At 68.6% G+C, this 15,409-nt stretch overlaps 1 protein-coding gene across 1 annotated transcript; it reads left to right on the top strand.

Annotated features, from left to right (window-relative positions):
- Window positions 1-13,770, top strand: RBM10 (RNA binding motif protein 10). Its single transcript, XM_065423008.1, is given in 24 exon segments — window positions 1-49; window positions 251-434; window positions 543-728; window positions 1,032-1,101; window positions 2,781-2,854; window positions 4,467-4,553; window positions 4,846-4,906; window positions 5,125-5,298; window positions 6,269-6,429; window positions 6,993-7,090; window positions 7,187-7,274; window positions 7,640-7,806; window positions 8,445-8,610; window positions 10,315-10,459; window positions 10,821-10,912; window positions 10,996-11,163; window positions 11,678-11,827; window positions 11,979-12,044; window positions 12,313-12,498; window positions 12,698-12,772; window positions 12,989-13,003; window positions 13,005-13,093; window positions 13,363-13,492; window positions 13,587-13,770. Coding segments are annotated over 24 exon segments (2,775 nt in total). The 5' UTR covers window positions 1-32; the 3' UTR covers window positions 13,713-13,770.
- The last annotated feature ends 1,639 nt before the right edge of the window (window positions 13,771-15,409 follow it).

Consider the following 15,409-nt stretch of genomic DNA (forward strand, 5'->3'; position numbering starts at 1 on the left):
TGTTCCGAAGCACTGACCCGCTGCAGGAGGAAATGGAGTATGAACGGAGGTACCATCTCCCCATGCCAATGGGCCCATGCGCCCCTGTACCGGGAGGGCTGGGGCGAGCGCTATGCTGCGGGGCAGGGGGCGCTCTCCCCTAGCAGGCAGGGCTGGGTGCTAGAGGGCATGGGGCAGGGTGGGGGCTCAGCAGGCGGTGCTCTGCCCTGGCAACCCATGGTGCTGAATCTATACCCCTTGTTCCCCCCAGAGGTGGCCGCGGGGACCGGACGGGCCGATATGGCGCTGCTGACCGGTCCCAGGACGACGGCGTGGACGGGCGGACCCAGCGAGACCACGACTACCGGGACATGGATTACCGCTCGTACCCCCGCGACTTCAGCAGCCATGAGGCCGCTAACGAGTACGACTCATCCGAGGAGCAGAGCGCCGAGGTGGGCTCCGGCCCCGGGGGCTGTAGCCTTGTGGGCCTCTCTGCCGGGGGGTGGGGACGGGACGGGACGCGAGCGCCGGGCTGCCCTGACCCTGTCCTCTCCCACCAGGATTCCTACGAGGCCTCCTCGGGGTCGGAGACTCAACGCAAGCGGGACAGCCCCACCGAGCCCCTGGGCTACCCCGGCGACGGGGACTACCGCGACCAGGACTACCGGCCCGAGCCAGAGGAGGAGCAGAAGGCCAGCAGCATCGTCATGCTGAGGATGCTGCCCCAGTCCGCCTCCGAGAACGACGTAGGTCTGGGTGTTGGGGGCTGGGAACCAGAACGCCTGGGTTCTTTTCCCCGGCTCTGGGAGGAGAATGGGGTCTAGTGCTTGGGAGGGGGGCTGGGAGCCAGGACTCCTGGGTTCTTTTCCCCGGCTTTGGGAGGACAGTGGGGTCTAGTGGTTGTGGGGAGGGAGGGTGCTGGGAGCTGCTTTTCCACTGATCAGCCGCAGGATGTCACATGAGTGGAGCCGTCTACCTCAGTTTCCCCTTGTCTGTACCCTGGAGGTGGACGGTGCTGACTGTGCTCCTACCATGTGCTCCCCCCACAGATCCGGGCCCAGCTGCAGGCGCACGGGATCCAGCCCCGCGAGGTGCGGCTGATGCGGAACAAAGCCTCAGGTGAGCGCCTGTTCACAGTTCTGTCTCCTGCCCCCCCTTTCCGGCTGGGAGCCCGCGGTGGTTCCCCCTGCGGCGCGCGCGCGCTCGGTGTGTCTCTCTCGCTGGCAGAAACTGCCCAGGCCCTGGTGTGGTCGGCTTCCCAGCCTGCACCAGGCTTTTGGCTGGTACCAGCCCCCTGCCTGCAGGGCCGGTTCGGTCAGTCTGCAGGCGGATCCCGCCCTCGCTGCTTTCTCTCCCTGTCCTTGGGGAGCGCAGAGGAATCCTCGGCCAGGCGCGTGCCCCCCCCCGCCCTCTCCTTGCTGGGCGCGAACCCTGGCCGGACCGGAGCCGTGCTAGAGGCCGCGGCTGGGTTCTGCTGTGGCCCGCTTTGCTCCCAGAGCGAGCCGGCACTAGGGAACGCCGGCACTGGGCCAGCCCTTCTGGGGAGCGCGTGGCCAGGATGGGCTGGGCTGAACAGGTGAGTTGGCTGTTGTCTCGAAGGTATTTCCTTGGTGTGTGTCGCACACTCACTCACTCTCTCTCACACACACACACACACACACACAGAGCCAGTGTCCTTGTTCCTTCCAAAGCAGGGTGTGTAGATACGGATATTTTGTTCTCTGCATTAGCCCTGTGTTGTGCCAGGCCTCACAGGGACGCAGTGGAGCGGAGCCCAACTTTCAGCGCCTCCCCCCGCCCCCCAGCTCAAGGCACAGCCCCCTCCAGAGATGTTTCCCAGCATGCACTGGCCCAGTGCTTGGAGCACTGCATGCTGGGATCTGGAGCCTGGGGCTTGGGCGCGGGTTTGTCCCACATAGCTCAGCGGAGGTGGGGGGGACGGGGGGCAGGCACCCATGATTGCCCCACTGGAGTCCTTACCCCCAGCCCCCAGCAGGCTGCTGCATGGCACAGCTGGGGCTAGCTTGGGAACCCTCAGCCAGGCCGAGCTAAAGGCAAAGGGGATCTGTGCGACGGGACAGAGCAAAACCTGTGCTTAACAGGGAGACCTGGGCAGGGGGCGCTCTCCCCTGGCAGACAGGGCCGGGCACGGGGGGGGGGCGCTGTGCTGTAGGGCGGGGGGGGGCTTTGAAGGGGGGTGCTCACTGGCAGTCAGGGGCCGGGCGCTGGGGGGTGCCGTGCTGCAGGGCGGGGGGCTCTGCAGGGGGCGCTCTGCCCTGGCAAACCGTGCTCACACCAGTACCCCAGCGTGACGCTAGGAGTGCTGTGCTATGGGGAGCCTGTGACCAGAGCCGGGTCCTAGGACCCTGAGCAGCAGGGTGGGGGGCTGGAGCCCGTTCTCCCTATGGGAGAGCGATGCTCTGGGGAGGCCGCATGGGCAAGTGGAGAGGGAGCTGGTCTGGCTCTGGGAGGAGGCTGGGGTCTAGTGGTTAGAGGTGGGGGGCTGGGAGCCAGGACTCCTGGGTTCTCTCCCCGGCTCTGGGAGGGGAGGGGGGTCTAGTGGTTAGAGGTGGGGGGGCTGGGAGCCAGGACTCTGGGGCTCTGTTGTGCTAGCAGCCCCACGGCTGCGTGGCTGGTCCTTCCCCTGCCCTTGCCCCCCCCCCCCCCCCCCCCGTGTCCAGACAGGGTGCCCCCTCCGCGCCCCCGGCCCCGCCCCAGGGGTGCAGCGAGAGGGTGCGTGATGTTGGCTGGATCTGTTGACTAACACACTGCGTCTGTATCTGAATGCTGTCCTCCAGGTCAGAGCCGCGGCTTCGCCTTCGTCGAGTTTAATCACTTGCAGGACGCTACCCGATGGATGGAAGCCAATCAGGTTGCTTTGCCGCACTTGACCCCCACAAGTACTGCTCCTGTTACCGCCCGACCCACACGCCTGGGCCTGCTCCAGCCCCCCAGGGAGAGCATCACCCCCCACCCCCTTAGGGACTCACTAGGGCTTAGAGCCAGGACGCCTGGGTTCTCTCCCTGGCTCTGGGACGGGAGTGGGGTCTAGTGGTTAGAGCAGGGGGGCCTGGGAGCCCGGATGCCTGGGTTCTCTCCCTGGCTCTGGGAGGGGAGTGGGGTCTAGTGGTTAGAGCAGGGGGGGACTGAGAGCCAGGGCTCCTGGCTTCTCTTCCCAGCCCTGGGAGGGAGCGTGCTTAGAACATGGGGACCAGGAGCCAGGACTCCTGGGTTCTCTCCGTGTCTCTGACAAGTGTGTTCTGGGGGGTGGCTAGGAATGAGGACGCATGTGTTGTGTGCCTGGCTCCGGGCGGGGAGTGGGGGTTAGTGGTTAGAGCAGGGGGGTGCTGGCAGCCGGGACTCCTAGGTTCTCTCCATGGCTCTGCAAGGGGAGTGTTGTCTAGTGCTTAGAGCAGCAATGATGGGTGCCAGGACTCCTGGGTTCTTTGTCCCGCTCTGGACGGCATGCGGCGGAGCGCATGGCACAAGAGGATGTTGAGTGATGGCACCAGCCCCTTTTCGTGCCGCAGGGCCCTGACACTGGCACCTGGCCCCTCTCCTGCCCTCCAGCGGGTCACTCCATCCCCAGTCTCCCACAGGGGGGCCAGGCTGCGAGCTTTCCCACGGCAGTGCCAGCGCCAGGAGCTAGGGCAGGGAGGGCGCCCGGCGTCAGCCTTCGTTAAGTCTGTGTCCACCGGACCCGGAGGAGGCCCCAGGGCAGAAGAGTGAACACCTGTCAGACCAGCCTCCAGGCCCCCGTATCCCTGAGATCTTGGTCTCCCCGGCCAGCTGGTGGATTGGAATTGGCTTTGACAACCCCCTTGACCCACGCGGCTCCGTTCCTCTCCTAGCCGGGCCGAGCGCGTGGCGGGCGTCCCCAGTGGGAGCCGCCATGCGTGGCCGAGACGCCGTGCTTCGCGGGGTGGGGTGGCGGGGCGCTGCGCAGGAGAGGGTCGAGGCAGCGCAGCGAGAGGGCGTCGGATCAGGCCCCGGCAGGGCCGTAGGCAGAGCAGCTAGGCCGAGGGGGTGGGAGGTGGGGGCGGGCGGGGGCCATACTGAGGTGGTGGCCCAGAGGTCGCCGGAGGAGCTGCTGGCTAGCAGGGCATGCAGCGGTGGTTCCCAGCGGTGTCAGGCGTTGTGCCGCGCGGGCGTCTTGGATCATGGCTGCTCTCTCTCTCTCTCTCTCTCTCTTTTTCTCTCTCTCTCTCTCTCTCTCTCATCCGCTCCCTCCATCCTAGCAGCCGTTGGTAGCTCGGAGCCGGCCGTGCCGGCAGCCCCAAATGCTGGGCCGGCACAGGTTAGCTTTGCGGTAGCCATGTAGCCGAGACCCAAACCTCTCCGGGCCTGCGGCCCCTCCCTCCCTCCCTCCCCTCCCTCATCCGTTCAGCAGAAGGGTTTAAATCTCTCTCTCTCTCTCTGCTGAGGCAGTGACGGGTGCCCCCCCGCCACCCGCCGGCTCTCACCGCTCTGCTTTCCCCCGGCAGCACTCCCTCAGCATCCTGGGCCAGAAAGTCTCCATGCACTACAGCGACCCCAAGCCCAAGATAAATGAGGACTGGCTCTGCAGCAAGGTACAGGAGGGGGGCTGTGATCCGGGGGCGATGGCCACTGAGCTAAGGGGCGCTGTGCTGCGGGGGGGGGCTGGGCAGGGGGCGCTCTCCCCTGGCAGTCAGGGCGGGCACTGGGGTATGGCGTGCTGCGGGGAGCGGGGCGGGGGGCTCAGTAGGGGGCTCTCTCCCTTGGCAGTCAGGGCCGGGCGCTGTGCTGCGGGGGACTTGACAGGGGGCAGTCAGGGCCGAGCGTGGCGGGGGGCTCAGCAGAGGGTGCTCTCCATTAAGAGTCTCTCGTTAATTCCTGTTTCAGTGTGGAGTGCAGAATTTCAAACGAAGGGAGAAATGCTTTAAATGTGGCGTTCCCAAATCAGGTGAGCTAGAAACAGTGCTGGTTTTAGCCCCCCATCAGACCCTGCAGTGGGGAGCCCCGTGGGTTAACGCCCTGGCTGAGCTATTCCCCCCCCCCCATCAGACCCTGCAGCGGGGAGTTCCGTGGGTTAACGCCCTGACTGAGCTATTCCCCCCCCCCCCCATCAGACCCTGTAGTGGGGAGTCCCGCAGGTTAATACGTGCTTTCTGCCCCATCCAGAGGCCGAGCAGAAGCTGCCCCCAGGGAGTCGGCTAGACCAGCTGGTGGCGCTGTCGGGCCGGGAGCTGAGTCAGGGCCTCCTGCCCCTGCCACAGCCCTACCAGGCCTCGGTGCTGTCAGCAACCCAACCCCTGGCCCAGGCATCAGAGCCCTGCGCTGAGAACGCCAACGACAGTGAGCGGGGGGCAGGCTGTGGGGGGCGGGGGGAGGGCTGTGGGGGGCAGGGGGAACGGGGTGTGGGTCGTGGGGAGCGGGGGGAGGGCTGTGGGGGATGGGGAAGGGGGTGGGCTGTGGGGAGCAGGGGGAATGGGGTGTGGGTCATGGGGAGCGGGGGGTGGGCTGTGGGGGGGAAGGGGAGTTGGCCGTAGGGAGCAGGGGGTGGGCTGTGGGGGACGGGGAAGGGGGATGAGCCGTGGGGAGTGGGGGGCGGGCTGTGGGGGGAAGGGGAGTTGGCCATCGGGAGCGGGGGGCGGGCTGTGGGAGACGGGGAAGGGGTGTGGGTCGTGGGGAGCGGGGGGCGGGCTGTGGGGGACGGGGAAGGGGGATGAGCCGTGGGGAGTGGGCTGTGGAGGGAAGGGGAGTTGGCCGTGGGGAGCGGGGGGGCGGGCTGTGGGAGATGGGGAAGGGGTGTGGGTCGTGGGGAGCGGGGGGCGGGCTGTGGGGGACGGGGAAGGGGGATGAGCCGTGGGGAGCGGGCTGTGGAGGGAAGGGGAGTTGGCCGTGGGGAGCGGGGGGGCGGGCTGTGGGAGATGGGGAAGGGGTGTGGGTCGTGGGGAGCGGGGGGCGGGCTCTGGGGAGCACGCCAGTTGCCAGGAGGGGGTATCTGGTGGCGGGGGGGGCAGTGGGACCGGTGCCCAGGTGAGTGGGGTGGGCTGGAATGGAATGGATGGAGGGTACCTGGGAGGAATTGTTCGTGGCGGGTTCTAAGTGGGGTTGTCTGGCTGACGCAGGCTCTAAGGGGGCGTGGCCTGGTGTGTGGGGGGGTGCCTGACTGGCAGTGGGTTGGCCCAAGGGGATGGAGCCTAACGATGGGGTGGACTCTAAGGGGGCGGGACCTGGCTGACGAGGGAGGGGGTGGGTCCTGTTGGGCGGGGCCGGGAGGGGCGTTCCAGTCCCTCCTCACACAGCCCCCGCCCGCCCCCAGCAATCATCCTGCGGAACCTGAACCCGCACAGCACCATGGAGTCGATCCTGGCGGCGCTGGCCCCCTACGCCGTGCTCTCCGCCTCCAATGTCCGCGTCATCAAAGACAAGCAGACCCAGCTCAACCGCGGCTTCGCCTTCATCCAGCTGGCCACCATCGTGGTGAGCCACCAGGGCCCCTCCCGGCGCTGGGAGGGGAGCGGGGGCTGGTGGTTAGAGCAGGGGGTGGGGGCCAGGACTCCTGGGTTCTCTCCCTGGCTCTGGGAGGGGAGTGGGGGCTGGTGGTTAGAGCAGGGGGCTGGGAGCCAGGCCTCCTGGGTTCTCTCCCGGCGCTGGGAGGGGAGCGGGGTCTGGTGGTTAGAGCAGGGGGGCTGGGAGCCAGGTCTCCTGAGTTCTCTCCCTGGCGCTGGGAGGGGAGCGGGGGCTGGTGGTTAGAGCAGGGGGGCTGGGAGCCAGGTCTCCTGAGTTCTCTCCCTGGCGCTGGGAGGGGAGCGGGGTCTGGTGGTTAGAGCAGGGGCTGGGGGCCAGGACTCCTGGGTTCTCTCCCTGGGAGGGGAGCGGGGTCTGGTGGTTAGAGCAGGGGGTGGGGGCCAGGACTCCTGGGTTCTCTCTCTGGGAGGGGAGCGGGGTCTGGTGGGGGCCAGGACTCCTGGGTTCTCTCCCGGCACTGGGAGGGGAGGGTGGTGGGGGTCTGGGCCCATCTCACCCCATCTGCCCCCCCCCAGGAGGCAGCCCAGCTGCTGCAGATCCTGCAGGCCTTGCACCCGCCGCTGCACATTGACGGCAAGACCATCAACGTGGAGTTTGCCAAGGGCTCCAAGCGGTGAGTGCAGGGGAGGGAGGGGCGGGGGATGGGGGGCCCCCACCCCATCCCATCCCACCCCACACACTGACAGCTCCCTTGCCCCACCCCCCACAGGGACATGGGCTCCTCCGACAGTAACCGCATCAGCGCCGCCTCCGTCGCCAGCACTGCTATCGCTGCGGCCCAGTGGGCCATCTCCCAGGTAACCCGCCCTGCCCAGGGCTTGTGGGTAACTCGCCTGCGGGGGTGTGGGGCAGATTGGAGTGTGTGGGGGAGTGTTAATCCCTGGGACTCCCTGCTGCAGTGGCATGGGGGGGGGCGTTAACCCCCAGGATTCCCTGCTGTAGGGGTGGGGCCTGGCGGCGTTAATCCCCGCGACTCCCTGCTGCAGGAATGTTGGGGGGACCCTGGTCGTCCCTGCTGCGGCGGCACTATGTGGCTCCAGGCTGGATGGGACTGGCTGGCGGCAGGCCCCCACACCTGGAACTGGGTCCCTGCCCCCACGGCAGCCGAGGGGTGAGGGCTGGTGGTACCTTATGCCCCCCTCACCCTGCTCTCTGCCCCCAGGCATCACAGGGCAGCGAGGGGGCCTGGGCGGCCTCGGAGGAGCAGCCGGCCGACTACGCCTACTACCAGCAGGAGGAGGCCTACGGCGCGGAGCCGGCGCTCTACTCCCACGCCTACCTGAAGGGCTCTCCGGCCCAGCCCGGCGCCAACGGGGAGGCCGCAGCCACAGGTGAGAGCAGGCGTGGGACATGGGGCCGGCCCCTCGCGCCACCTTCCCACCGCCTGGGGGCTGGGATGGGGCAGGGGTTGGATCCCCTGTTGTGGTCAGGTTGGCTTGTGGCAGCCTCTTACCCCCGCCATGGGGCTCTGTGGGGTTCTCCCCTCTCCCGCTTGCTTCACTTAGAAGCTTTAGAGTGTCTTGGGGTCCTGGCGCCCATCCCTCCCCCCCCCCCCAAGCACTAGCTCCCACTCCCCTCCTGGAGCCGGGGAGAGAACCCAGGAGTCCTGGCTCCCAGCCCCCCCCCAACTACTAGCTCCCACTCCCCTCCCGGAGCTGGGGAGAGAACCCAGGAGTCCTGGCTCCCAGCCCCCCCCCAACCACTAGCTCCCACTTCCCTCCCGGAGCTGGAGAGAGAACCCAGGAGTCCTGGCTCCCAGCCCCCCCCCCCCCCAACCACTAGCTCCCACTCCCCTCCGGGAGCTGGGGAGAGAACCCAGGAGTCCTGGCTCCCAGCCCCCCCCCCAACCACTAGCTCCCACTCCCCTCCCGGAGCTGGGGAGAGAACCCAGGAGTCCTGCGTGGCTCCTGCCTGGGCTGTGGGTCTCTGGGGGCCTCCTCTCACCCCCGCTCTCCCCTGGCCTGGCAGGTGGCGGAGCCGTCCCTGGAGCCTGGCGTGCCAGGCGTCGACTCGCTGCCCGTCCTGCAGAGCTTCCCCCACGCCGCCCAGACCACCGCCGTGCCCGTCGTGTATCAGCCGCCCGGCGGAGCCGAGACTGCAGGCACCGCCCAGGGCACCGCTGCCACCGCCCAGGTAGGCCTGTCAGCCTGGCCTCGGGGCGGGGGTCTGCCCTCCCTGCTCGGGGGCTGGCTGGGGCTCTATGGGTGGGGGTCTCAGCTTGGGGGCTGGCCAGGGCTGTATGGGGGGGGGGGGGTGTCTCCTTCCTGCTCGGGGGCTGCTGGGGCTGTGTGTGTGTGTGGGGGGGCTCTCCCTGCTCGGGGGCTGTGTGTGTGTGGGGGGGCGCTCTCCCTGCTCGGGGGCTGTGTGTGTGGGGGGGGGCGCTCTCCCTGCTCGGGGGCTGCCGGGGCTGTGTGTGTGTGTGGGGGGGGGGGGCGCTCTCCCTGCTCGGGGGCTGGCTGGGGCTGTATGGGAGGGTCTATCCTCCCTGCTCGGGGGCTGGCTGGAGGGGATTTCTCCTCCCTGCTCGGGGGCTGCTGTGGCTGTATGGGGGGGTCTCTCCTCCCTGCTGTGGGGCTGGCTGGTGCGGGGGGGGGGTTCTCCCCGCTTGGGGGCTTCCGGGGTTGTATGGGGGGGTTCTCCTCCCTGCTCGGGGGCTGGCTGGAGGGGATTTCTCCTCCCTGCTCGGGGGCTGCTGTGGCTGTATGGGGGGGTCTCTCCTCCCTGCTGTGGGGCTGGCTGGTGCGGGGGGGGGGTTCTCCCCGCTTGGGGGCTTCCGGGGTTGTATGGGGGGGTTCTCCTCCCTGCTCGGGGGCTGCCTGGGGCTGTATGGGGGGTGTCTCTCCTCTCTGCTCTGGGACTGGCTGGCACTGGGGGGGGGGGAGGGTTCTCTTTGCTTTGGGGCTGCCAGGGTTGTATGGGGGGGGCTCTCCCCGCTTGGGGGCTGCCCAGCCCTGTATGGGGGGGGTTCTCCTCCCTGCTTGGGGGCTGCCGGGGCTGTATGGGGGGGGGCTCTCCCTGCTCGGGGGCTAGCTGGGGGGATTTCTCCTCCCTGCTCTGGGGCTGCCTGGTGCTGGGGGGGGTTCTCCTTGCTTGGGGGCTGCCGGGGTTGTATGGGGGGGGGGCTCTCCCCGCTTGGGGGCTGCCCAGCGCTGTATGGGGGGGGTCTCTCCTCCCTGCTTGGGGGCTGCCGGGGCTGTATGGGGGGGGCTCTCCCTGCTCAGGGCTGTGTGGGGGTTGTCTCTGCTCCCTGCTCTGGGTTGGGGGGGTCTGCCTGGGGCTGTATGGGGGGGTTCTCCTCCCTGCTCGGGGGCTGCCCGGGGCTGTATGGGGGGTGTCTCTCCTCCCTGCCCGGAGCTGTATCGGGGGGGTTCTCCTCCCTGCTCGGGGGCTGCCCAGGGCTGTATGGGGGGTGTCTCTCCTCCCTGCCCGGAGCTGTATGGGGGGGGTCTCTCCTCCCTGCTCGGGGGCTGCCCGGGGCTGTATGGGGGGGGTTCTCCCTGCTCGGGGCTATGTGGGGGGGGTGTCTCTGCTCCCTGCTCTGGGTTGGGGGGGGTCTGCCTGGGGCTGTATGGGGGGGTTCTCCTCCCTGCTCGGGGGCTGCTGGGGCTCTGTGTGTGTGGGGGGGCTCTCCGTGCTCGGGGGCTGGCTGGCTGTGGGGGGGGTGGTTCTTCCTGCTCGGGGGCTGCCGGGGCTGCATGGGGGGGGTGTCTCTGCTCCCTGCTCTTGGTCGGTGCTCTGCCCGGGGCTGTAAGGGGGGTTTCTCCCCAGGGTGTCCCCACCCTGCTCTGGGTCGGGGGCTCTCCTGGCGGTCTCCCCACTGCCGGCTGTCCTGCGCAGAGCCAGCCCTACACCATTGTGTCCCCGGCCGTGCTGAAGCCCGAGACGCCCAGCCCAGCCCAGCCGAGCGGCGCCGCCCTCCCCGCGCCCAGCACCGGCCTGCCCCTGCCCACCCCCACGCCGCAGGAGCCCTACGGCCAGTACCGTGAGTGGGGGGCTCGGGGGGTCCATCGGGGGAGGGGCCTTGTTGGGCCTGAGTGGATCTGTGCTGTATTGGGGGGTCTCTGGGGGGTCGGAGGGCCATGCTTCATGTGGGGTGATGTGGGGGCTCCGGGGGTGTGTGTGTCACATAGGGAGGATGTGGGGGGGTTGGAGGGCCGTGTTTTTGTGGGGGAGGATGTGGGGGGCCCGGGGGGGGCACATTGGGAGAGGGTTGGAGGGCTGTAGTGTGGGGGGCGTGTGGGGGTCATCGGGGAAGACATGCTATGTTGGGAGGGGTGTTGGGGGGGGCCGGGATGTCGGCCCTCTCGGCCCCCCCCGGCTGAGCCCCGCTCTGCACCCCCCAGCTGTCCCAGACGTATCCACCTACCAGTACGACGAAACCTCCGGCTATTACTACGACCCGCTGACCGGTCTCTATTATGACCCCAACTCCCAGGTGAGCTGGGGGGATGTAGCCGGGGGGGGGGGGGGGACACAGCCTGCAGCGCCTGACGCCCCCCCGTCTCTCCGGCCCCACAGTACTACTACAACGCACAGAGCCAGCAGTATCTGTACTGGGACGGCGAGCGCAGGACCTATGTGCCGGCCTCCGACCAGGGCTCCGACGCCCACAAGGACGGCTCTGGGGGCAGTGGCAAGGAGGGCAAGGAGAAGAAGGAGAAACACAAGACCAAAACAGCTCAACAGGTGGGTGCTGCCTGTCCCCTGGGAGCGCTCTGTCCTGGCCCCCTTTGGGGTCTGGGTAGGACAGGGCCTTTCCGCACCCGCTGCTCAGCAGAGGTTGTCCCCACCCCAGAGGGAGCTGCATGATCCCCTTTTCCATCCAGCCTGTTAAGTAGTTTGGCTCTAGATGCACAAGAGGTGTTGCCAGCCCAGCCTTCGCTGGCATGATGCAGCCACCTCTGGGGCAGGACAGTTGGGGAACAGCTGAATGTAACGCCACATGGGGATGCCTCATATGGTGCTGAGATGCAGCCAGCTCTGGGGCGGGGCAGCTGGGGAACAGTCGCACATAAGGCCACATGGGGATAACTTGCTCGGCGCTGAGATGCAGCCAGCTCTGGGGTGGGGCGGCTGGGGACCAGCATCAGAAGCTTGGGACAGAATGCGAAGGAGAATCCTGCAGCCTGTCTACGAGCTTTCCCCCCCTGCCCCCCACCATGGGGTCAGTGCCCCACTGACGGCCCCCTGCCCCCCACAGATCGCCAAGGACATGGAGCGCTGGGCCCGCAGCCTCAACAAACAGAAGGAGAATTTCAAGAACAGCTTCCAGCCGATCAGCTCGCTGCGGGAGGACGAGCGACGCGAGTCGGCCACGGCCGACGCCGGCTACGCCATCCTGGAGAAGAAGGTACTGCCGGCGCGGGGGAAAACCCCGGAGCCCTTCCCACCCCCCCACGCCCACGGGTCCCCCCGCAGCATGGGGTCCAATGGGGGAGGTGGGTGTGGGGTGAACCCGCCAGGGCCCCTGGCTGAGCTCAATTGCTGTGCTTCTCCCCTAGGGGGCGCTGGCAGAGAGGCAGCACACGCCCATGGACCTGTCCAAGCTGGCCAGCGATGACAGGCTGGTAAGTGCCCTGTGCTGCAGGATGCCTGGGTCCCCTCCCGGCTCTGGGAGGGGAGTAGGGTCTAGTGGTTAGAGCAGGGGTGGGCTGGGAGGCAGGACTCCTGGGTTCTCTCCTGGCTCAGGGAGGGGAGTGGGCACTAGTGGTTAGAGTGGCAGGGGGTGGCTGGGAGCCAGGACTCCTGGGTTCTCTCCTGGCTCAGGGAGGGCGTGGTGTGTAGTGGTGAGGGGCCCCCATGCCCAGCCGGCCCCATGGCGCTGTTTCCCCGCAGAGCCCGCCGCGGGGGCTGGTGGCCGCGTACAGCGGGGAGAGCGACAGCGAGGAGGAGCCGGAGCGGGCGTCCGACCGGGAGGAGAAGCTCACGGACTGGCACAAATTGGCCTGTCTGCTCTGCCGCCGGCAGTTCCCCAGCAAGGAGGCGCTGATCCGCCACCAGCAGCTCTCCGGGCTGCACAAGGTGTGTGTGGGGGGGGTCACGGGGCCTGTCCCCTCCAGGGGGCGCTGGCTGCCATCAGCCCCAGGGCAGGGACTGGCTGGCTCACGGGGTGGGGAATGGGGCCCGGCCCCTCTAGGGGGTGCCAGCCCCGATTCAGCCCCCCCCCTTCCCCGGGGGGGCGACCCGGGTTTCCCTACCTACCTACCTTCTTTGATTGCAGCAAAACCTGGAGATTCACCGCCGCGCCCACCTGTCTGAGCAGGAGCTGGAGGCGCTGGAGAAGAACGACATGGAGGTGGGCAGGGGGCCGGCATGGCGGGGTAGAGCGGGGGGGCAGATGGGATGATGGGGGGGCCATGCTGCACCAGGACAGTGGGGAAGGAGGAATGCAGGGGGCTGGGGGTCGCTGACTCCAGGGAGGGGTTGGGGGCACAGTGGGGGAGTGGGGGGGTACAGTCGGGGGGTGGGGCTGGGGGCTGGCCTTGGCTCTAATGGGCCCCTCCCCCAGCAGATGAAGTACCGGGACCCGCGCAGCGGAGCGCAGGGAGAAGTACGGCGTCCCCGAGCCCCCGGAGCCCAAGAAGAGGAAGTACTCAGCTGTGATGCCCGCCACTGTGTAAGCCCTGCCCCTGCCATGCTGCCCCGCCCACTCAGGGCGGAGCTCTGCCCTCCAGGAGCGCCCCTCCCCAGAGGTGGCAGCATCTCAGCGCTGGCTGAACTGTCCCTGTGCAGCGTTATGTGCGGTTGTTCCCCAGCTGCCCCGCCCCAGAAGTGGCTGCATCGTAGCAGTGGGCAAGTGGCGTTGTGTGTGGCTGTTCCCAGCTGCCCCCCCCCAGAGATGGCCACATCCCCATCTTGGCCATTGACCCTTTGCTCTCCCTGCAGAGACTTTGAGCAGCCGACGCGGGACGGGCTGGGCAGCGATAACATTGGGAGCCGCATGCTGCAGGCCATGGGCTGGAAGGAGGGCAGCGGCCTGGGCCGCAAGAAGCAAGGCATCGTCACCCCCATTGAGGTACCGGGGGCAGGGCGAGTGGGGAGCCCCGTGGCCCCTGGGGGTGGTTCCGAGGGGCAGGTCCCTGATCTCACCAGGTCTCCCCCCTCCCCAGGCGCAGACCCGAGTGCGCGGCTCCGGCCTGGGTGCCCGCGGCAGCTCCTACGGGGTCTCGGCCGCCGAGTCGTACCGCGAGACGCTGCACAAGACCATGCTGACCCGCTTCAACGAGGCTGAGTGAGGCCCCACCCCTGGAGCCTCCCCCTGCAGGGGGACCATGAACTTTTTTTTAATTAAAGGAGAAAAATGACTCTGTGTGTCCCTGCGCTCCCCGCTGGAGGGGACGGGCCCTGCACTGTGTGGGTCCCTGCGCTCCCCGCTGGAGGGGACGGGCCCTGCGCTGTGTGGGTCCCTGCGCTCCCCGCTGGAGGGGACGGGCCCTGCGCTGTGTGGGTCCCTGCGCTCCCCGCTGGAGGGGACGGGCCCTGCACTGTGTGGGTCCCTGCGCTCCCCGCTGGAGGGGACGGGCCCTGCGCTGTGTGGGTCCCTGCGCTCCCCGCTGGAGGGGACGGGCCCTGCGCTCCCCGCTGGAGGGGACGGGCCCTGCGCTCCCCGCTGGAGGGGACGGGCCCTGCGCTGTGTGGGTCCCTGTGCCGTGTGTGGGTCCCTGCGCCCCCTGCTGGAGGGGACGGGACCTGCGCTCTGTGTGTGTGTCCCTGCGCCCCCTGCTGGAGAGGACGGGACCTCCGCCCTGTGTGTGTGTCCCTACGCCCCCTGCTGGAGGGGACAAGCCCTGTGCTCTGTGTGTGTCCCTGCACCCCCCGCTGGAGGAGACGGGACCTGCGCCCTGTGTGTGTGTCCCTGCGCCCCCTGCTGGAGGGGACGGGACCTCCGCCCTGTGTGTGTGTCCCTGCGCCCCCTGCTGGAGGGGACAAGCCCTGCGCTCTGTGTGTGTCCCTGCGCCCCCCGCTGGAGGAGACGGGACCTGCACCCTGTGTGTGTCCCTGCGCCCCCTGCTGAAGGGGACGGGCCCTGCAGTGTGTGAGCTGCGCCCCCCCAGAGCCAGACGCACACAGCAGCTGAGGGTTTGAGGCTTTATTCAGGCAGGTGCCGGGGGGCGGGGTGCAGAGGGGATGGGCCCTGCGTCCTGGCACCCTTGTCACAGGAGCGGTGGTCGCTGGGCAGGGGCAGCAGAAGTGGAGACGAGCGGCGACTTCTCACCGGCTCCGGTGCAGCCCCTCGACCAGCTCGGCGTAGTGGGGCTCTGTGGGGAGAACGGGGTGAGAGGCTGGTGCGAAGCCCCACTCCCGCCCCCCAGCCCCCTGGGCTCTGCCCTGCCCGTGCCCCTCACTCCCGACCTGCAGCCCTCTGGGCTCCCCCCAGCTCTGCCGCTGCCCCTCACTTCCGACCCGCAGCCCCTGCTAGCCGAGCCCGGGGCTGTCCCCTCACCGTGATCGGGCTGGAGGTGGCCGTGCCGGATGAGGAAATCCAGGGCGACCAGCGCACAGTTGGGTTTGAAGTCACCTGATGCGATGGCGTTCTTCACCTGCGTGAGAGAGACCAGCTGTGGGCGGGCGGCCGGCCAGCCTTCCACTGAGAAGCAGCCACCTCTGGAGCGGAGCAGCTGGGAAACGGCCACACATAACGGTGCCTGGAGCTCCCTAAGAAGTGTATGGTCATGGGCTGTCGCCATGGGCGATAACCAATGCAACCTCCCTCGGGGTGGGGCGGGGCAGCCACAGGGCATGAGCGGCAGCACTAACTGCCCGGACGGGTGCCCCTGACCCCCTCCCTGCAGCACTGTGCCCCCCCAGTGCCCAGCCTGCCAGGGGGAAGTGCCCCCTACTGAGCACCCTGCCCCACAGCACCTGGCCCTGACTGGCAAGGGAGAGCGCCCCCTGCCCAACCCCCACTCCACTTCCAGCAGCACGGCGCCCC

The sequence above is a fragment of the Emys orbicularis genome, assembly GCF_028017835.1.
Source record: "Emys orbicularis isolate rEmyOrb1 chromosome 21 unlocalized genomic scaffold, rEmyOrb1.hap1 SUPER_21_unloc_1, whole genome shotgun sequence".
Lineage (NCBI taxonomy): Eukaryota > Metazoa > Chordata > Testudines > Emydidae > Emys > Emys orbicularis.